The sequence below is a fragment of the Schistocerca nitens genome, chromosome 1 (assembly GCF_023898315.1).
Source record: "Schistocerca nitens isolate TAMUIC-IGC-003100 chromosome 1, iqSchNite1.1, whole genome shotgun sequence".
Lineage (NCBI taxonomy): Eukaryota > Metazoa > Arthropoda > Insecta > Orthoptera > Acrididae > Schistocerca > Schistocerca nitens.
Genome location: NC_064614.1, coordinates 55,934,556 through 55,957,104, shown reverse-complemented (window position 1 = coordinate 55,957,104; position 22,549 = coordinate 55,934,556). Strand labels below are relative to the sequence as shown.

The window sequence follows — 22,549 nt, the reverse complement described above, 5'->3', positions numbered from 1 at the left end:
GCAAGGAAATTGGCAGTCGCCTTGTTAATAATCAGTCACAAGGTCGCCTGCAACATTAATACGTTTTCCTCGCGTATCACTGGCAGTAATTTGTGAAGGACGGGCGTGGAGGCCCAGTGCGCTCGTAAACACGTTGCTGTCTTTTGGGAGAAACGCCAGTAGCAGTCCTTGTCCGCGGGTCGGACTTTCCTTACACGCAGAAAAGGACTCCTAAAAAGGCCATCGTCTGCCTCTACACAGTTACTCGTCCAATGGTCTGCTCGGCCTCAGTGTGAGGTCTGCCACCATTTCCTTTACTGTATTCTGTTCGAGCTTTAGGGCTGGATTGGAGACCAGAAGTAGTACAACTCAGGGGCATTACGACTCAATATACACTATGTAATTAAAAGTATCCGGACACCCCCAAAAACATACGTTTTTCATATTAGGTGCATTGTGCTGCCACCTACTGCCAGGTACTCTATATCAGCGACATCAGTAGTCATTAAACATCGTGAGAGAGCAGAATGGAGCGCCCCACGGAACTCAGACTTCGAACGTGGTTCAAAAAATGGTTCAATTGGCTCTGACAAGGGAACCTCCCCATCGCACCCCCCTCAGATTTAGTTATAAGTTGGCACAGTGGATAGGCCTTGAAAAACTGAACACAGATCAATTGAGAAAACAGGAAGAAGTTGTGTGGAACTGTGAAAAAATAAGCAAAATATACAAACTGAGTAGTTCATGGGAAGATAGGCAACATTACGGACGATGGGTCTCGTGGTAACGTTAGCAGCTGCGGAACGAAAGGTCCTTGGTTCAAATCTTCCATCGAGTGAAAAGTTTAATTTTTTATTTTCAGTTTGTGTGACAAACTCATGTTTTCATCACTTTTTTGGGAGTGATTATCACATCCACAATAAAACCTAAATCGGGCAAGGTAGAATAATCTTTTTACCCATTCGCCAAGTGTAAAAGTTAGGTGGGTCGACAACATATTCCTGTCATGTGACGCACATGCCGTCACCAGTGTCGTATAGAATATATCAGATGTGTTTTCCTGTGGAGGAATCGGTTGACCTATGACCTTGCGATCAAATGTTTTCTGTTCCCATTGGAGAGGCACGTCCTTTCGTCTACTAATCGCACGGTTTTGCGATGCGGTCGCAAAACACAGACACTAAACTTATTACAGTGAACAGAGATGTCAATGAACGAACGGACAGGTAATAATAACTATGCAAAAATAAAGTAAGTAAAATTTTCATTCGCGGGAAGTTTTGAACCAAGGACCTCTCGTTCAGCAGCTGCTCACGCTACCACGGGACCACGGCGCTCCTAAGCTTACATTGTCCATTATGTTGCTTATGTGGCCCATGGACTATTCAGTTTGTATATTTTGCTTATTTTTTTCACAGTTCCACACAACTTCTTCCTGTTTTCTCAATTGATCTGTGTTCAGTTTATCAAGGCCTATCCACTGTGCCAACTTATAACTAAATCTGAGGGCGGTGCGATGGGGAGGTTCCACTGTGAGCACTATGGGACTTAATATCTATGGTCATCAGTCCCCTAGAACTTAGAACTACTTAAACCTAACTAACCTAAGGACAGTACACAACACCCAGTCATCACGAGGCAGAGAAAATTCCTGACCCCGCCGGGAATCGAACCCGGGAACTCGGTCGAACGTGGTCAGCTGATTGGGTGTCACTTGTGTCATACGTCTGTAAGCGAGATTTCCACACTCCTAAACAACGCTAGGTCGACTGTTTCCGATTTGATAGTGGAATGGAAACGTGAAGGGACACGTACAGCACAAAAGTGCACTGGCCGACCTCGTCTGTTGACTGACAGAGACTGCTGACAGTTGAAGAGGGTCGTAGTGTGTAATCGGCAGACAACTATCAAGATCATCACACAGGAATTCCAAACTGCAAGTACTGCGACGCCGGTAAATCCCAAACGATGCCTCGCTTTGTGTAAGGAGCGTAAACATTGGACGATCGAACAGTGGAAAAACGTTTTGTGGAGTGACGAATCATCGTACACAATGTGGCGATCCGATGGCAGGGTGTGGGTATGGCGAATGCCCGGTGAATGTCATCTGCCAGCGTGTATAAAGCCAACAGCAAAACTGGGAGGCGGTGGTGTTATGGTGTGGTCGTGTTTTTCATGGAGGGGGCTTGTACCCCTTGTTGTTTTGCGTGGCACTACCACAGCACAGGCCTACATTCATGTTTTAAGCACCTTATTGCTTCCCACTGTTGAAGAGCTATTCGGTAACGGCGATTGCATCTTTCAACACGATCGAACACCTGTTCATAATGCACGGCCTGGGGCGGAGTGGTTACAGGACAATAACATCCCTGTAATGGACTGGCCTGCACAGATCCTGACCTGAATTCTATAGAATACTTTTGGAACACCGACGTCGTGCCAGGCCTCACCGACCGACACCGATACCCCTCCTCAGTGCAGCACTCCGTGAAGAATGGGCTGCTATTCGCCAAGAAACCTTCCAGCACCTGACTGAACGTATGGCTGCGAGAATGGAAGCTGCCATCAACGCTAAGGGTGGGCCAACGCCATACTGAACTCCAGCATTACCAATGGAGGGGGCCATGAATTGTAAGTTATTTTCAGTTAAGTGTCCGGATACTTTTGATCACATAGTGTATATAGGTTTCTTCAGGCCTGAAGTATAGGCTCCCTTTCTCAGTATCGGTGCGTCCGATCTGTTTCGAGTAAAATCCGTTTTTGGCAAATCGTCAAGAGTGAACAGAATGCTGAACCTTACATTTCCTGGAAGCTGCTCGAAAATGGAGAAAACATAGTCCGGAATTTCAAATGGGATCATGGGAAAAGAGCTCTCCAAACTTAACATTTTTGTTTTAAAAGATATTTTCGTATTTTCCGTTGTTTCGGTGATATCCTTAGAGAAACCTCACTCATCCTAGTGACGCACCACAGCAGAACGCACCATTCAACCGAAGCGAATGGAAACAGTTGACGCTCGATTGTTTGACTTGTATTTCCTCACTGCTAGTCCCATTGCTCACTTCTAACTATAGTTTTGCCAGTACACTGTCAGATATGAAAATACTTGGCAGATTAAAACTGTGTGCTGGACTGAGACTCGAAAAAAAATGATGGTTTAAGAATTACGTTATTGGAAAATTGTTCTCGGAAATGATGTCTTAGCAGTGCGATCTGCTGTGATAAGTTTCGTTACCGGGAAGAATCTATTCTAATCTTTTTATCAGAGATAAGTATTGATACCTCAAGGTATCGATACTTTTACGAGTGCGATACTCTTCTTACGATAGTATTCGTGGCTCAAAATTTTCGTTTCTCTCCTTGTCCGTACCGTAAATGGACTCGTAGGAGACGAAATCGGTAAACTTTCGTAAATCCAGCCATGAAGTCAAGACAATTGTGAATAAAAAAAAAAGTATTTCCCCATACAGATATCGTGCTCCAAATTAAAAATTTGTAGAATCTAAAACAGCCTTATGTCGTATGGTATTATATTTTGGGGTAACTCTTCCCATTCTAAAAGGATATGTTTGGCTCAGAAACGGGTTGTGGGAATAAGTGATGGAAGCTCGAGAACCTCTTGTCGACCCCTGATCACTAGTCTAGGTGTTTTGACACTGGCCTCTCAGTACATATATTCTTTACTGTCGTTTCTTGTTAATAATATCAGCTTATTCCCAAGAATAAGCAGCATTCACTCAGTTAATACACGGCAGAAATCCAACCTGCATTTGGATCTGTCTTCCTGAACTCGTGCGCAGAAAGGTGTGCAGTATACTGCTGCATCCATTTTCAATAAGCTACCACAAGAATTCAAAAAGCTTAGCTGTAATCCACGCGCTTTCAAATCGAAACTGAAGAGTTTCCTAATGGGTCACTCCTTCTATTCTGTCGAGTTCCTGGAAAAATTAAGCTGATTCTTATGTTAAACTGTTAATTGCGTTTACTTAACTTATAACTTGACTTTTTTGGGTTCATAAACATTTTAGTTCTGTCTGTTATTACTTTTATGTTATAATCGCACTGACACGTTCCATGACGTAGGAGATTTGCTCCTCAGTTTCATCCTACGGAACTTGACGTGTAAATAAATAAATCGCAAACGTCTTTATTTAACATAAATATCGCTTTCGATGATTACTGTCATAATCAGACTCATCTGTCTCCTTAAACTTACAAAAACTCATGAGAGCTCATCACAGTATTATCGAGTTTTAATATTTCGTAACGACGGTAATCGTGACTAAATGTTTCACTTGCTTCGTTTACTGTGTAACGTCCCATTACAAAAATTATAAATGACTGTGCTGATAAACCTCTTACGTTTCTGATTTTCAAACAGATGAGCAAAACTGAACGTACTCAGACGTTTCTCTCTTTACTTATTCTGATCGTCATTAAACTAACACACAGTATTTTTTTTTAACGCAACGCAATCTGAGTTTCAATAATCCCTACAGAAGAATGGCCCGGACTAACAATAACCTATACCTTTCATGAATCACTTCCTTCACAAAAATCTTCGTTACTTGAACTACTGCAATACACCGAGCGCCAATACTGCCAGCTAAATGAAAGGTTCTAACTACTGAAGGCACTAACCACTGATAGGCATAGTTAGGAAATGAAAGATCTTGATAGAGAACAAACAATGTATTTACCTTAATAGTGTTCAAAAGTCATCATACAGTCTTATAAATTTTCTTTTTCTGACGAACACACGTCCAGATCGTCCGCTCTCAAAACTGTGCCATCTCTCTCCCCACATCCACCACTGCTGGCGGGTCACCTCCAACTGCGCAACGCTACGCACTGTTCACATCCAACTGCCCAACGCTACAACAGTAAATATTCCAACAATGCCAACCATCCACAGACTGCAAACAGCACAGCCAGTGATTTTCATACAGAGCGCTGCGTGGCGTTATCAACATAAAAACCTAAACAGCCTACTTACAACTGTAAGGAGACGGACGAATCTGATGATGGCCATAATGATCGAAACCGATAATTAAATAAAGGCAGTTGCGATCAAAGAATATTTCAGTTTCTACGTATTCGTAAACATTCGATAGTTGCAGTCTTGAATGTGATCGCCTCTTACTCCATCAGAGCGCTTTAATTTGCCAGCGCCTGAATTCAGTTTGGCTCTAAAACGCCTGTGTGCCCCGCACAGGTACCACAACGGCGTGAACGGCAGCTCGCTGGGCCGCTTCAGCAAGTCGACGAGCCGGCTGGTGACGTCGGCGTCGTCGACGACGCCGCCGCCGTCGGCGACAGTGGACTACACGCGCAGCGCGCAGACGCTGCCGCGCAAGCTGTACGACGACCACGGCTCGGGCTCGGGCTCCGGGTCGGGCGCCGGCGGCCGCATCAAGCGCTCGCTGTACGCGCAGCAGAAGAGCGCCGCCGCCAACGGCAGCACCATCAACGTGTCCATCATCAACCACGTGACGCCGCCGGGCCCCGCCAAGCCGGCGCGCACCTACCGCTCCAGCCTGGCGCGCTCGCAGAGCTTCAATGTGCACGCGCTCTCCTCCGCGCCCGCGACCGCCCCCGCCGCCCCCGCGCCCCTAGGCACCGCGCTCAACGGCGGCCTCTACAAGTCCAACCCGCAGCTCCACCGGCTTGACGAGTCTCCGCCGCCGCTCAAGAGCCCCGGCATCCTGGCCAGCATCTCTCGCAGCCAGCGCGACCTCACCAGGGCCGCAGACCCGGAACCGGACGTCGACCGCCTGCACCGCGCCTCCAACTTCACAGACGCCAAGTTCTCCAGGTGAGCGAAGCGCTCTCTTTCGCCGCTACTTAAAAGTCTTCTGACTGGTTTGATTTGGTGCGCCAGGACTTTCATCTCGAGGTAGCACTTGCAACCTACATCCTCGATTATTTGCTGGATGTTTTCCAATCAGTGTCTTCCCCTACAGTTATCCTCCTCTACAGTTTCCTCTAGTACAGTGGTTCCCAACCTGGGGGTAATTACCTCTGAGGGGCAAAATGAAATTTTCTGAGAGGTAAAAGCTAAACGATTCGGTCCTGTTTCAGTCACGAAACTACGTTATTTTCAAAATATCGTTGCTATTATGACAACTATGTAAGACTCTCATACTGGTTATGTTGTTGTGGTCTTCACTCGTCGGCGACTTGCTAGTAAATGATGATGAAAATGAAGATGGACACAAAACACTCAGTCCCCTGCCGGGAATCGAACCCGGGCCCCCTGCGTGTTTTTTTTTTTTTTTAATTCATTTTGTTCGATATTCTTCGTTGCGTTTGGTCTGGGCGGACGTCACAAGACATCCGTTCAAGTTCATCGTTGATTCTTTGACTCAGTTTTTTATTACAGAGAGCACGCAACCGTCTGACCGGACACGCTGAGCTACCGTGCCGGCGAGTGGTAGGCGCTAACGTTACAGCTACGCTACGGAGGCGGGCATCAAGGGTTCTTATTGTTAGGCAATAAACAGATCGTGGTGATACTTAGAAAGTGCATGAACATACACTTTTTGAATGTAACAATGCCTATGGACATTAACAAACTAAAATTAGGCTAATTTAGTATGTCAGTGGCGTTTATTGCAGGATTTAAGTTTGAGCCATTTACGAGATATCGTTTTCTGAAAAGTTTCCACCAACGCTTGTTTGTGTTGTTCTAGCTGCGTAGTTGCCAGGTACGATGTTGTTATGTTTCCTTACAGTGTGCTTGAGTGTTCCTTGAGCACACTGCGACTTGTCAGTCAGTGTGTGACAGTCAAAGCAGCAGGTCATGAATGAGTGATGATTACCAATTCAGAAAAAGCCGACATGCTTATGGCGTATGGAGAGTGTAGGAAGAATGCAGCTCGTTCATATACGGTGTATGCGGCAAGATATCCCAACAGACGTCAACCATCTCGGCAGCTATTTACGAATCTCAGCAGCCAGTTACGTGAAAGTGGTAGTGTAATACGTAGACGAACGTAACAGAAGGAAAGAAGTGAAGACAGAAGAGGGGGAAATTAATGTTTTTGCTGCTGTTGCAGTTAATTCGCACGTTACCTAACGCACAGTCGCACGATAAAGTGGTATGAGTCAGGCAAATGTCCTACGCATTCTCCATCGACGTGTTGTTGTTGTTGTGATCTTCAGTCCTGAGACTGGTTTGATGCAGCTCTCCATGCTACTCTATCCTGCCAAGCTTCTTCATCTCCCAGTACCTACTGCAAACTACATACTTCTGAATCTGCTTAGTGTATTCATCTCTTGGTCTTCCTCTACGATTTTTACCCTCCACGCTGCCCTCCAGTACTAAATTGGTGACCCCTTGATGCCTCAGAACATATCCTACCAACCGACACCTTCTTCTAGCCAAGTTGTGCCACAAACTCCTCTTCTCCCCAATTCTATTCAATACCTCCTCATTAGTTATGTAATCTACCAATCTAATCTTCAGCATTCTTCTGTAGCACAACATTTCGAAAGCTTCTATTGTCTTCTTGTCCGAACTATTTATCGTCCACGTTTCACTTCCATACATGGCTACACTCCATGCAAATAATTTCAGAAACGACTTCCTCACACTTAAATCTATACTCGACGTTAACAAATTCCTCTTCTTCAGAAACGCTTTCCTTGCCATTGCCAGTCTACATTTTATATCCTCCCTACTTCGACTATCATCAGTTATTTTGCTCCCCAAATAGCAAAACTCCTTTACTACTTTAAGTGTCTCATTTCCTAATCTAATTCCCTCAGCATCACCCGACTTAATTCTACTACATTTCATTATCCTCGTTTTGCTTTTGTTGATGTTCATCTCCTATCCTCCTTTCAAGACACTGTCCATTCCGTTCAGCTGCTCTTCCAGGTCCTTTGGTGTCTCACAGAATTACAATGTCGTCGGCGAACCTCAAAGTTTTTATTTCTTCTCCATGGATTTTAATTCCTACTGCGAATTTTTCTTTTGTTTCCGTTACTGCTTGCTCAATATACAGATTGAATAACATTGGGGAGAGCTACAACCCTGTCTCACTCCCTTCCCAACCACTGCTTCCCTTTCATGTCCCTCGACTCATAACTGCCATCTGGTTTCTGTACAAATTGTAAGTAGCCTTTCGCTCCATGTATTTTACTCCTGCAACCTTTAGAATTTGAAAAAGAGTATTCCAGTCAACATTGTCAAAAGCTTTCTCTAAGTCTCCAATTGCTAGAATCGTAGGTTTGCCTTTCCTTTATCTGTCTTCTAAGATAAGTCGTAGGGTCAGTATTGCCTCACGTGTTCCAATATTTCTAGGCAATCCAAACTGATCTTCCCCGAGGTCGGCTTCTATCAGTTTTTCCATTCGTCTATAAAGAATTCGCGTTAGTATTTTGCAGCCGTGACTTATTAAACTGATAGTTCGGTAATTTTCACATCTGTCAACACCTGCTTTCTTTGAGATTGGAATTATTATATTCTTCTTATACTGATTATATTATCAATAATTTCTTTTTCGCAATTAGTAGCATTAATGCTTATTCAAGTTGTAGATACTGCCTGTAGTCGTCCAGAAATTGCTTCATTATTCGTCTCGAAACAGATAAACGAATCAATTGACAGCGCGACACAGCAGTAATTACATAAGGTCTACTATAGTGCTGAACACAGTATTATTATTTTTATTACTATAAGTGGCTGTAGTCAGTACAAAGCATTAACAGCCTGACGTCTTCCAGTTTCTGCCAATTCAGAAGTAAGGGGTGCAGCAGTGAGTGATTTACGAACAGTAAGTGTAGTGGACACATTTTAACTTGGCTGATTTTAAATGGAGATGCAGTGTGCAGATCAAGGAAGTGCCGCAATGGCGAGGAGTAACGCAAGGGAAGCATGTTTTGTAACAAGTGTCTACTCTCACTGTCGATAGCTAGTTGCCGATAACACTTGCAACACACCACCAATTTTTTTGTCGTTCATTCTGACCTGCGCGCGCACACACACACACACACACACACACACACACACACACACACACACACACACACAAACTAACTAAATATTCACCTTTCGTTCCAAGAAAAGTCTTTCAGTCTACAATTTACTTACGTGCTAGATTTGGTGATAATGTGGCGGAGGGGGGGGGGGGGGGGGGGGTACTAGCGCTAACGTCTGATAGCACTCGGGGATAATGGTCTAAGAACGGTTGCGAATCACTGCTCTAATAATACGAAAATTTTTCCCTGACACCTTAACACATGTCTTATCACCCTGTTCCTTCCTCTTGTCAATGTTTTCCATATGTTCCTTTCTTCTTCGATTCTGCGGAGAAACTCTGCATTGCTCAGCTTGTCATCTACCTCATTTTTAACTTCCTTCTGCAGCATCGCATAACGCGTCGATTCTTTTCTCTTCCGGCTTTCCCACGGTCCATAATTCACTACCACACAATGTTGAGCTCCAAACGTACATTCTCAGTTATTTCTTCCTCAAAGTAAGGCCTATGTTTGAATGTTTGACAGTAGGCTTCTGTTGGCTCCGAATGCACTCTTTGCAAGTGCTGGTCTGCCTTTTATGTTCTCCTTGCTCCGTATATCACGGGTTATTTTGCTGCCTACGCAGCGAGTTCCTTAACTTAGACTACTTCTTTATTCTCGATTCCGATATGTAAAACTTCTTATTTCTGTTACTCTTCATTACTTTCGTCTTTCTTCTGTTAAGTCTCAATCCGTATTCTGTACTCATCAGACTGTTCATTCCATTGAACGGATCCTGAAATTCGTCTTCGCTTTCACAGAGAATAGTAATGTCATCAGTGGATCTTATCATTGATATCTTCCACCCTGAATTTTAACAGCACTCCTGTATCTATTTTTTTTATTTCCGTCATTGCTTATTAGACGTATAGATTGAACAGTAGGGGCGAAATTCCATTCCTCTCTTACATCCTTTTTCATTCGAGGACTTCGTTATTGGTCTTCCAATCTTTTATTTGTTTATTTACTTATTTTATTTCAACGGAACTGTCATCAATGAATGTGACTGAATAAAATGAAAAACGTTTATTTGACATCAAGCCACAGTCACTAAAACAATAGAATTTTTAAATTCTCACAGACCTAGTTTCGACGCACTGAGTCGTCATTTTCAAATGTAATCACAAATATGCAGAACAGCTTTAATAATTGCAACCATACTTCCTGCAAATATTACGAAGAATACACAAAAACCACGAAACGGAAGCAAAGGCAATTACAATTTTTGGTTGACCAGTCATTTCACACCTTAATGCAGTGCACATGGTGCAGTTTTGATCTACACTGCTGTAAGGCGTGAAATGACTGATCAACCAAAAACTGTCATGACGTCTTTTGGTCCGTTTCTGCTGCCTTTGCTTCAGTTTAGTGGTTGTAGTGTATTTTTCGTAATATTTGCAAGAAGTGTGCTTACAGTTATTAATGCTGTTTTCCAGGTTTGTGTTTACATTTGAAAATGACGACTCATTGCGTCGAAACTAGTTATGTTTCATTTTAAAAATTCCATTGTTTTAGTGTCTGTAGCTTGACGACGGTTCGTGGTCTCAAATAAACATTTTATCTTCCAATCTTACCGTGACTTATTCGTCCTTGGGCGTATTTTATATTGCCCTTCTTTCCTTACACCTTATTCCTATTTTTCTCACAAGGGGAAGCCACGACGTTTGGAACGCGAGTTTACTGCAAACTTCGTACACTCGTAGTACTCCATGAGGACAACAAAATGTGTGAGCACTAGCGCGTACTTCTCAAGCGTTATTGAGAAAATGGCAAGATAATTTCGGTCGTCAAATATATACCTGTGCTTGGTCATTTTTACCATGAAGTACCGGCTGCCGAGTGGTTAGCGTTCAAGCCCCATAAGCGGTGGATAGCTGGATGTAGTCCCGCTCGTCGGTTTTTTTTTTTTTCAACACAGTCATTTTCTTTACTATTTATATTACAATTGATATAATGGGAAAAATACGTGTAATCGGATGAACTTTTATCAAATTTACAATGTTATTTGGCAGTCTAAAAATTTGTATTATCACAAATAATATAATATTCATAACTATCGATTAGTAAACGACCAAACGCATATAAAGTGATACTGAAAATGTATGCTTGTCCGTGTCTTCAAAATTGTTCGTATTTAATCGGAAGAGAACGAGAAATTGCTTCTTGTGAAGACGCTATTAAAATACACTCGATACTACATGACCAATTATCAGCGCCGATATTTAAGGAAATACTGCGTTATGCATAGTTTGCTTCCAAATTATCGGCTGAAAGAGAGGTTTTTGAAAATGTTAACGAGGTTTGTTTTTCCACGGAAAACCTCAAGAGACCTTGCGTATGAAATACCATCCTGCAACTTTTACTCGTAATGTCGAAACCGACGATCAATTGTACATCTTTCGAAAGCCGTCTGTGGCGGTCAAAACTTGCAAGTAACAAGTAGTTTCGGGCTCCTTCCAGGTATAAGGGATTTCTTAAATCACGGACAAGCGTTTGGTCGTTCACTGGTCGATAGTTATGAATATTATGATATTTGTGATAATAAAAATTTGTAGACTGCCAAATAACATTGTACATTTGATAAAAGTTCATCCGATTACACTATTTTCCCCATTATATCAACTGTAATATAAATAGTAAAGAAAATGACTGTGTTGAAAATAAAGAAAACAAACTGACGAACGGGACTAGACTTAGCGATCCACCGCTTATGGGACTTCCACGCTAACCTGTCGGCTGTCGGCATTTCATGGTAAAAATAGCCACGCACAGGTATATATTTGACGATCGAAATTGTCTTGCGATTTTCTCAACAACGCTTGAGAAGTACGCCGTACTGCTTACACATTTTGTTGTCATCACGGAGTTCTACGAGTGTACGACGTTTGCAGTAAATCCGAGTTCCACTCGTCGTGGGCCCCCCTTGTCAGTATTTCGAACAACTGTGTTGGAATCCTGAATAAAACTAACCAGCTTTTAGAAAAAAAAATGTGTCACACTACTTATTGAAAGACCGTAGCATATTATAATAATAAAATCACGTAGGAAGAAGAGGTCAAAGGTAAAACTTCAAACCCAAGATAACGCCTGTCAACCAAGAAAAGTTACATCAAAGCCTTCTGTAAAGTTTCTTGACAACGAAAGCGCATGAGCAGACCTCATCGCATCCGCTCTTCCCCATCGCTTCATCTGTCTGTGGGAGGGACCTGCCGACGTGACGTTAGGCACGTCCTTGTAAGATGTACTAATGAGCAGACACTTTAGCTCCCGCGTGCCCTCGCACCGGTTCTCTGCACGAGGCTGCGCCGTGTTGCAGGAGCACGAGCAACCTGGTAAACAACGGCGGGCTGAGCCCCCGCGAGAGCAAGCGGCGCGTCTTCCTGCAGGAGCTGCGCGAGCGCGCGCCCGAGCTGTACCGCACGCTGCACGCCAGCGACGACGTCGCCAGCGACCTGAGCGCCGAGCCGGCGCCGCCCTCGCGGCCCGCGCGCGCCGCCCACCGCCCCTACCGCAACGGCGCCGCCCCCCGCGCCGCCGCCGCCGCCGCCAACCTCGACTACAGCAGCTCCTTCCGCTCCTCCAGCACCGCCGACTCCCCGTCGTACCGGTCCACAGGTGAGCGCCCGCCAACTCTCCCGCGCTTCTGACATCACTGTTGTTTTTGTTGTTGTTTTTGTTCTGGTCTTCAGTCCGAAGACCTGTTTGATGCAGCTCTCCATGCTACTGCACCCCTTGCAAGCTTTTTCAACAAGAGGTGGAGCCCCTCCACGCCCACACCGGCATGATGGCCAACTCGAAAGGTCTACTGCCATCTCTGCATGAGGGTTAGTTTTCACTAAAGTGAGGTGTCGCAGGATGTGAGTACTACGATGTTTGGGTACATCTGGTTAAGGTTAACCATTAATACACGCTCATCTGGAGATAGATTGGGTCGAAAGTCGGACGAAGGGTAGCGGTTTGAAGGGCAGAGGAAAAAGAGTGCCAAGGCAAAAGCCAGGAGAAATAAAACCTCTGCGATAGTTAGTTCGGGTGGTAAATCAGTAGCGGATGTCTTGCTGACTGCGATAGGTCGTGCAAGGGTAGGCTTTGTTAGTAGTGGGTATCATGCATGTCGATACCTTTGACGTTGTGCGGTGGTGTAGCTCCGCGGCTGCCGCTGGGTGACGGTGTTGAACTCTCGATCAGCGACAGCAACCTGCAACAGTTACGTTTATCGTCGTTTTATGTCCGATAGGTCATATATCAGATGCACAGTGTAGGGTGATGTGGGCGATTTGTTTGTGCGTCAATGGGCGAACTCGTCGGTTTCCCTGCTGTAGCCTATTGGTCGGCTTTAATAGCAGCTGGTATTTCCAGTCAACGTTGTTGATATGCAGGGGCTTGCCGACGTTTGTCGCGTGTTGGTGTATGTTAGCTTGCCATAGGTGGTTATGCTTCCACCTATGGATGTGATCGTAGTCTCCCAGAGTAAGGATAAAAGGATTGTTCGAGTGTTTCGAGTTCTCGTATAGTAGTGTGGCGTGTTTTTTGAATACTTCCTTGAGGGTTTCAAGGCGGTGCGTGTGTAGCGTGGAGCGTTGCTAATGATTCGTAGCACTTTGTTCTGTATGATCTGCAGGCGGCGCAGTCGTGTAGGAGCTGCATATCCCCAGACGGGAGCTGCGTACGTCATCCGAGGTCTAATCAGTGTCATGTATATGGACCCCGACACCATCCTATTCAGTGTGCTTTCCCTGTTGAGCATTGGGTAGAGTTGTTTGAACCTCGCGTGCGCTCTGTTGGCAACGTATTCGATGTGGTCCCCCCATGTAAGTTTCCGGTCCTGCCAGACAACGAGGTATCTGACTTTCTATCGGAAACGTATTGGGTGTGTATGTAGTGTTCTCTGTCTACTGTGTTGATGTTTGCGCAGTAATTTCGGTCAGCGTGTAAACAGAACTGGTTCACACTTGTCGACGTTTGCTATAATAAGCCATCGTTCCAACCAAGGCTCGGCAGTTCAGAGTGGCGTCTGCATTCTTGAATTAATGTTCGACGGTTTCCAGTCTTGCGCAAGGATTGCTGTGTCATCCGCGTAGATGGCTAACGTCGTGTTTTGTGTTGCTGGGAAGTCGTTAATGTACAGCTTGAACAAGATGGGTCCTAGGATGCTTCCCTGGGGTACTCCAGCTTGGATACCGTGTTGTGTTGATTGTTTGCCCTGCACGTCAGTGTTGAAACATCTGTTCCTGATATATGAGTGTATGAGAGGTAAGAGTCCGTCCGGGAAACCAGCTTCGCTTAGTTTGCGTATAAGGCTGTTGTGCCAGATACGGTCGAAAGCTTTTTCGATGTCCAGCAGTCCGGCCCCTGTGGCTTTGTTCGTGTTGTAGCCGTGTGTTATATGTTCGACTACGCGGAGGAGTTGTTGTGTCGTCGAGTGGAGATTCCTAAAACCGAATTGCTCCGATCTTAGGGTGTCATTGGCGATGCAGTGCCTAGTGATGCGTTTTAATATTACTTTCTCAACGATCTTGCTGAGCGAGCACAGCAGACTGATGGGTCGGTAATTTTGTTGGAGGGAGTGGTCTTTCCCTGGCTTCCTGAACATCAGGACCTTGGCCGCCTTCCAAAAGTCAGGGAAGTGTTGGTGTTTCAGGATGGCATTCGTTATGTGTGTAAGGTATTCTACGGCGTTATCCGTGAACTCCTGGAGGACACGGTTTTGCATGCCATCAGGCCCAGGGGCTTTCCTAGCGTTCGTATGCTTGATAGCCCATGTAACACTCTGCAAGCCTCTTCATCTCCGAATAAGTACTGCAGGCTACATCCTTTTGCATCTGATTACTGTATTCATCTTTTGGCCTTCCTCTCCGATTTTTATCCCCCACAGTTCCCTCCAGTGCCAAATTAGGTAACCCTTGATATCTCAGACCCTTCTTGTACTCAGGTTGTGCAACAAATTTCTGTTCTCCCAGTTTTATTCAGTAGCTCCTCATTAGTACCCAGTACCCTACCATTCTTCAGCATTTTTCTGTAGCACCACGTTTCAAAAACTTCTATCCTCTTCTTATCTAAACCGTTATTATCCGTTTCTCACTTCCATACTTGGCTACACCGAGCGAGATGGCACAGTGGTTAGCACACTGGGCTCGCATTCGGGAGTACCACAGTTCAAACCCCCGTCCGGCCATTCTAAGTTTCCCGTGATTTCCCTAAATCGCTCCAGCCAAATGCCGGGAAAGGGCACGGCCGACTTCCTTCCCTAATCCGATGGGAACGATGATCTCACTATTTGGTCTCCTCCCCCAGAACAACCAATCGACCAACAGGCTACACTCCAGACAAGTACCTTCACAAATACTTCCTAACACTTAAACCTACGTTCGATATTAGCAAATTTCTCTTCTTCAGAAAAGCTTTCGTTGCCATTGCCTTCTACATTTTATATCCTCTCTGTTTTGGCCATCGTCAGTTATTTTGCTGCCCAAACAAAAAAAAACATGTCTACTACTTCAAGTGTTTCGTTTCCTAATCCCTCACCGAGCGAGGTGGCGCAGTGGTTAGCACACTGAACACGCATTCGGGAGGACGACGGTTGAAACCCGCGTCCGGCCATCCTGATTTAGGTTTTCCGTGATTTCCATAAATCGCTCCAAGCAAATGGCCGGATGGTTCCTCTGAAAGGGCACGGCCGACTTCCTTCCCCGTCCTTACCTAATCCGATGAGACCGATAACCTAGCTGTCTGCTCTCCTCCCCCACAAATACCCAACTCCTAATCCCTCAGAATCATTCGATTTAATTCGGCTACATTCAATTATCCTCGTTTTGATGTTAATCTTACATTCACCTTTCTAGACAATGTCCATACCATTCAAGTGGTCTTCCAGGTCCTTTGCTGTCTCTGACACAATTATAATGTCGTTGGCATACCTCAACGTTCTTATTTCGTCTCTGAAAGGAAGGAAGGAAAATTGGGTTTAACGTCCCGTCGACATCGAGGTCATGAGAGGCGGAGCATAAGCTCGGATTGTGTCGAGCGCGAGGAAGGAAATCGGCCGTGTCCTTTCAACGGAACCTCCCGGAATTTGCTTGGAACGGTTTTGGGAAATCACGAAAAATCTAAATCTGGATGGCCGGACGCGGGTTTGAACCGTCATCCTCCCGAATGCGAGTACTTCCTCTCTCTGTACTTTAATTCCTACTGCAAATTTTTCTCTCGTTTCCTCTACTGCTTGCTCAGTGTACAGATTGAATAACATCAGGGATAGGCTGCAGCTTTTACTCCCACCTCAACGACTTATTTCCTTTCATGCCCCTCGACTCTTACAACTGCCGACTCATTTCTACACAAATTGTAAATAACTTTTCGTTCCCTCTATTTTACCCCCGCTAGCTCCAGAATTGCCGAGTATTCCTATCAACATCGTCAAAAGCTTTCGCTAAGTCTACAAATGCTATAAACGTATATTTGTCTTTCCTTAACCTATCTTCTAAGATAAGTCATAGGATCAGTATTGCATCGCGTGTTACTACAGCCGGCCTGTGTGGCCGTGCGCTTTTAGGCGCTTCAGTCTGGAACAGCGTGACCGCTGCGGTCGCAGGTTCGAATCCTGCCTCGGGCATGGATGTGTGTGGTGTCCTTAGGTTAGTTAGGTTTAAGTAGTTCTAAGTTCTAGGGGACTGATGACCACAGATGTTAAGTCCCATAGTGCTCAGAGCCATTTGAACCTTTTTTTTTTTTGTTACTAAAATTCTCCGAAATAGGAACTGATCTTCCCCGACGTCGGCTTCTACCAGTTTTTCCATTCTTCTCTAAAGAATTTTGTAAGCATGACTTATTAAACTGATACTTCGGTAATTTTCACACTTGTCAGCAACTGGAGTTATTATACTTATATAATACTTATTACATTAAACTTACAGTTATAAATGATACGTCAAATGAAAGAGCAAATCAAAACAGTTGTTTGGCACCAGTGCGCATGCGCAGCGCGCAATGTTTCCGCCGCAATCCGCTGAATTGATTGATTTTCACTGTACCCAAGCGCTGGCTAGGCCGCAAGGGGCCCAATGACAGGGCTTGCTTTCCATGGCCTCCACGTTCACCCGACCTAACGCCACACGATTTTTTCCGTTCGGGCTTCATCAAGGATCGTGTGCACTTGCCGCCGCTCCAGCAGACCTCCCTGAATTAAGAAACAGGATTAAAGCAGCTGTTGTTAGAATCACTGAAGACACACTTATCAAGTTTAGGAAGAACTCGGCTATAGACTTAATGTGTGGTGTATGACAAATGGTGCTTACGTTGAACATTTTGAAGGTTCTTGGTAAAACTGTTTGAGTTGCTCTTTCATTTGACATATCATTTATAACTGTAAGTTTAATATAATAAATATCATAAAGCGTTGAAACCCCGATATTCATTTATAAACACCCTGTATTCTTCTAGAAGTCTGAGGGTACTGCGCCTGTCTCATTCACCCTGCACACCAGATGGAAGAGTTTGCATATGGGTCGCTTCATAGTGGAGGAGAGAGGGCAAATCCCCTTGGTTAGGGGGTGTTAGGTTACAGAAGATTGATAACTCTCGTGGAGATAGTAAAAATTGTTTGCTGAAGTAGCAGTTTACTACTCGTTCCTTAACCGGTTTATTGTCTAACAAACACATTTACTTAGTGAGGTTTCGGACCAAAACCCCATATCAGAATGTCAGAAGCTCTCAATAATTACTGTAAAGGATCTCCATCATTGGTGATTGCTTAACTGTCACTCGGTCTGCTAACTACCAGCCACTTGGCCTAACTAATCAATCCTCAACATTGTGAACTACTTCCTAGCACTCACAGGCCATTTTGCCTACCGTACAACTAACAAGTAAGAAGCAGGAAGTTGCTCCTGCTATTCACTGAAATTCTGCTTGAAAAAGGCTCACTGTTAAGCACTGTTCCAATGAATACTGTAAGACACTACTTAGCTTGCAGTTACTGTACGTCCACCAGAGTTTATCGCCATCTTCTCATAGTTGAAATGTTTACTGCTCCATCAGGTGCTGCTGTGGAACGGCACTGCGCTCTGGGTGCACAGTACTGCTAGTCACTGCTACATCACTCTGTTATATCGTTCTTAATTAGCTCTGGTCGCACACAGGCCTCTTCAATCTCTTTATGGAATATTCCCTTGGGGCCTTCCCTCGACATTTGATCGCCTTAATGTTTGATTATCTCTCTAAATCGTACTCGAGATTCTTCCGTTACGTACGTTGGAAAGTTTCCTACTTTTCAGTTGACCTCGACCCTCGGGGCCGTTGGCCAGGTGTCAAGTGTACTAGTTGCTAGCATGTTTGACCAGTCTCGAAGAAGCAAACGGTGTCCAGCCGCTTTGGGAAGCGTTATCCTGCTTGGCTTCCCTCTGTAACGCGCACGGGCCGTCTTGCATACACTCGGTAATTCGAATCTTTCGCCTATTGTTTGGGTGATTATTTTGACATTCAGTTCTTCGCGTCATTCCATTGTTTAACCAACAATAAATATTAGGCTGTAATGCGTAAATCAGTTGCAAAAATGAGTTTAAAGCCGTGCAAATGGTCGACTCTCGCAGGGCCTTCTTCCTGATTTAGGAGAAAATGTGACATATGATTATTTCGTAGCTTAAGTGAAAAGCAGAAAAATAAGCAAAGCCGAGTCCATCTGTGAATCCAGAAGAGACAGTCATCAATGGAGACGTTGCGCTTAAACAATCTTAGAAAGAAAGTAGACAATGTATTTTCCACTTTGGTCACAATAGAAAACCCGCTTGAGCAAGCGCGCTGTAGGTCACTAAAACAGAAAAAGATTAAGGATTTTTTTTATCCGGATACGTTACCCTTCTTTAAAATGTTTCTTGATAAGTCAAACTTTTCCCGTCTGTTCCTAGATCTACATTCGGCATATGCTGCCTAACTCTTTAAACCTCACTTTCTCCTCAAAATATGTACTGGCAAAGGGCCTCTTTAGCAGATCTTCTATAGAAAAAGTTTTCATGCTAGATTTACTCGTTTTAACGCAATCTAGCCTATAGAGTTTTGATTTAAGAGGATAGTAATCAAATCGAATATATTATTTTTATGTATTTAAACTGAACCGTAATTTTTAAATTCAATAATTAACAGTTTAACATTGAGAGGAATAAAATAAATAAAAAATGTTAGTGCCAGCAGAAGTCGAACCAAGTCTGCAAATTACGTCTATGCTTTACAGCACTCGATCACAGTTGAAACACGACAACCAAGCGTTAAAAATCCCTCGTACTCTATGCTTGCACAATACACTACACGCAGTTTCAAAGAAAAATTAGTGGCCTGGTGTTGTGAGCAACGTAGCACAGAACGGATGACGTCACATCAGAGCAAGAACAGTAGAAAACAGGCAACTGTGTGTCTTCTCTGAGTTGACTCGACGCTGGTATCTATTTCTCGCAGAGAGAGTGCTACAAAACACGTCTCGTCCGTTTCATCTGCATAATAGCGTGCATTCGAAGAGAAATGACAATTTTAATGCGATTTCCGACTCGCATTTTAAGAGAAATGGCGTAATTTTAGTTGCGATTTCTTGCTCGCTTCAAGTGAAATTGCATAATGTTAGTGCGATATTTACAGTGTGCTGTAGCACACTAGCACATAATAACCGGCATACTCAGTCATCATCTTCAGGTGCTGCGATTTTTTCTGTTACGTGTACTCTCTGCCTGAACACCAACCTAACTGAATTGTCCCGCGCTGCTATTTTTCGACAGTGCCGCCCACGTGGACCTCTGTTGCTTTTTTTCCCTGAGCACGCACTGTTATTCCGTGAAGCAGAAATTCTCTCAGCGTTTTCCAGCTATGGTAGATGTGATTCCCCCCCCCCCCCAATTCACCAATATAATTTAACAATGTACTGCTACGACTATGCAGTACACCCAACAATTGAATTTTTGTTTTGCAGTTTTAAATGCCAATAGTTTAGTAATAAATCAAATAAAACACGAACCGAGGAGGTTTAACTGCACATTAATTCCTAACAATTGTCTATTGTGTAGGCGATGCTCACACTTGGTAAGGCTGCACTTTTAGGTCCCTATACCTGTTATCTCTCACATTGCAGACAAGCGGACACCGCTGGTAAACGGTTCCGGCACCACAACTAGTGTGGAGCGGCGGCGGGGCAGCGGCAGTGATGACTACTCGGAGACGGTGCGCATTACGTCGACCGTGGATGACCCAGTGAGGCCCAGTGTGATCAACACCGTGCAGAGCTTCACCAAGAAGACGGTGCCGCTGAGAGGCGGGCTCTCCACCGAGACCATAGAGTCCAGTGAGACGACGACCGTCACCAAGAGCCGGTACACCCCATCGCCGAGGCTGCTGGATGGGCCCTCGTCATCACACAACGGTGGCGTCGTCATTGAGGTGCGGCCAAGGAAGTGAACTGGAGCCTCGACTGCTGCGAGCTATCTGTAGTCTCGCGAATCTACTCGCGGAAAGAAAAACTCTCTACTTCTTGAGAATCCTCCCTCTTCCTTGAAGTAGATCCCTCAGGTCGTAAGATACTGTTCCTGCTTGTAAGGCAGAAAGCCAGTTGCTGAGATGACCCTGAAATGATGCTTCTTGTATGCATTCTTTCTGTCACCATAAGCATCTTTCCTACATAGCCGAGCTGATTATGATTCACACCACCCACTATTGCATTAAACCACTGATGTATTTCTCAAAATTTGTGCCTGTTTGATCCCCCGTGGAACTATGAACAACTGCATGTGTACTAAGTGCCACATACGTAGATCAATGCTGCTATTATTATATACTCACGAGTTTTCCTGCTGATGTCTTATATGGGGTATTATCTGCATTCTGAAGTGCCTATAGTAATAGAGAAATATCAGTGCCCCTTTGTTGAAGAAAGACATTTTTAAAATCTATATTTGCTAGACAGTGCCTCAAAATAACACTCAGGAATGAATAACATTCTACTGAAATAACGCTGTAAATTACACCAACTGACATTAAAAAGTGAGAAAGCTCTGACACTAAAGTATGATCTATTTTTAACATTATGTGGCACTGCTATAGTATGAAGCTCGATTATGTACTTAAAGACAGTTCAGATGTTGTAGTCTGGAATGTTCCTTACTTCCGTTTTTATCTGAAATTCAACACACTGCATTGTTTCTATAGAGCACCTCAACAAAATTACATATAAACATATTCGTCTCAAGGTCCCACTAATATTTTTTTAGTTGTAAGACTTTAGCAGACAATACATAGTCCTCTCCTGATCATCAGTGCAAGGAAATCATCAGTTACATTAATTACCAAAGCTATGAAAGAAATGTTTCATATCTGCAGAACAATTCATCTCATATTAAAGTGTGAGAAAAGAACTTTTTTACACTCATTCAGCACTTTTAGTGCAAAATAGGTTACAAGTGTAACAGCTCCAACAGGTTGATTAACATGTGTCTTTAGAAAGATCATCTGTACAACATACTACATTTGAAGTCATTCTGCAATATTCATACAATAAATGACCTGTTGTAAAGTATCTGTGTCACATTTTTGTGAATTCAGTATCCAGTCAAAGTGCCAACATATAAAATTATGTTTTATTTTGTTGTTTAATTAATGTAATTACTGGTAAAAATCACATACAGTAGATATAATATTGGTGCTAAAATATGATGTCCATATAATATAGATATCATTTGTGGTTTTATACCCTATAGTGTGATTTATGTAACAAATTAAAGTGATATAAATATGATATATTAACCAGTTAAAGAAAAATAATATAGTTGAGAGAAATGCTAGCATATTAAAGGCATGTGCTGCAAATGTATTCAGGGCATATGAATTTAGAATTTAACAGTACTGAAGATTAAGTTAGGTTTAAAACTAATTTTGACAATTAATAGATGTACAATATAAATACAGCACATCGAGTAATTTGATCAAAACTCTGCTTAAGTGAGGGCTGTATGTGTAACACATAATTTTCATATATAGCAAATACTGCATATTTTTGTTTTTTGTATCAAAAACATTAAAATTTTTCAATAAATACATTAATACTACTTTTGATGTTTTTTAATTATTTTTCCATGCCATCTTAGCTTACCTATTTCTATTATTTCTGAAACTGCTCTGTTTAAATAATTAAACATCTCAAATGTGACATGAGTTTAGTTTTTATATTACCAGTGCATCATTGCAGATAAAATCTATAGCAAAAACCTTCAAAGTGCTCTGCAGATATTACATCCAACACAATTTTGCTACATAATTAAGTCATAAAGACACACACACACACACATACACACACACACACACACACACACACACACACACACACACACACACACACACACACACACACACACATATATATATATATATATATATATATATATATATATATATATATATATATATATATATATAAAATATCAGTATAATAGAGGGAAACATTCCATGTGGGAAAAATATATCTAATAACAAAGATGATGTGACTTACCGAACGAAAGTGCTGGCAGGTCCATAAACACACAAA

General features: G+C 43.4%; 1 protein-coding gene across 1 annotated transcript in view; it reads left to right on the top strand.

Moving 5' to 3' along the window:
• The window catches only part of LOC126235277 (serine/arginine repetitive matrix protein 1), a 971,178-nt gene extending 949,105 nt beyond the window's left edge, over positions 1–22,073 (top strand). Inside the window, exons 11-13 of the mRNA XM_049944347.1 lie at positions 5,195–5,794; positions 12,320–12,618; positions 20,108–22,073. Coding sequence (XP_049800304.1) covers positions 5,195–5,794; positions 12,320–12,618; positions 20,108–20,430 — 1,222 coding nt within the window. The 3' untranslated portion in view covers positions 20,431–22,073. The remainder of the gene's footprint in view (positions 1–5,194; positions 5,795–12,319; positions 12,619–20,107) is intronic.
• The last annotated feature ends 476 nt before the right edge of the window (positions 22,074–22,549 follow it).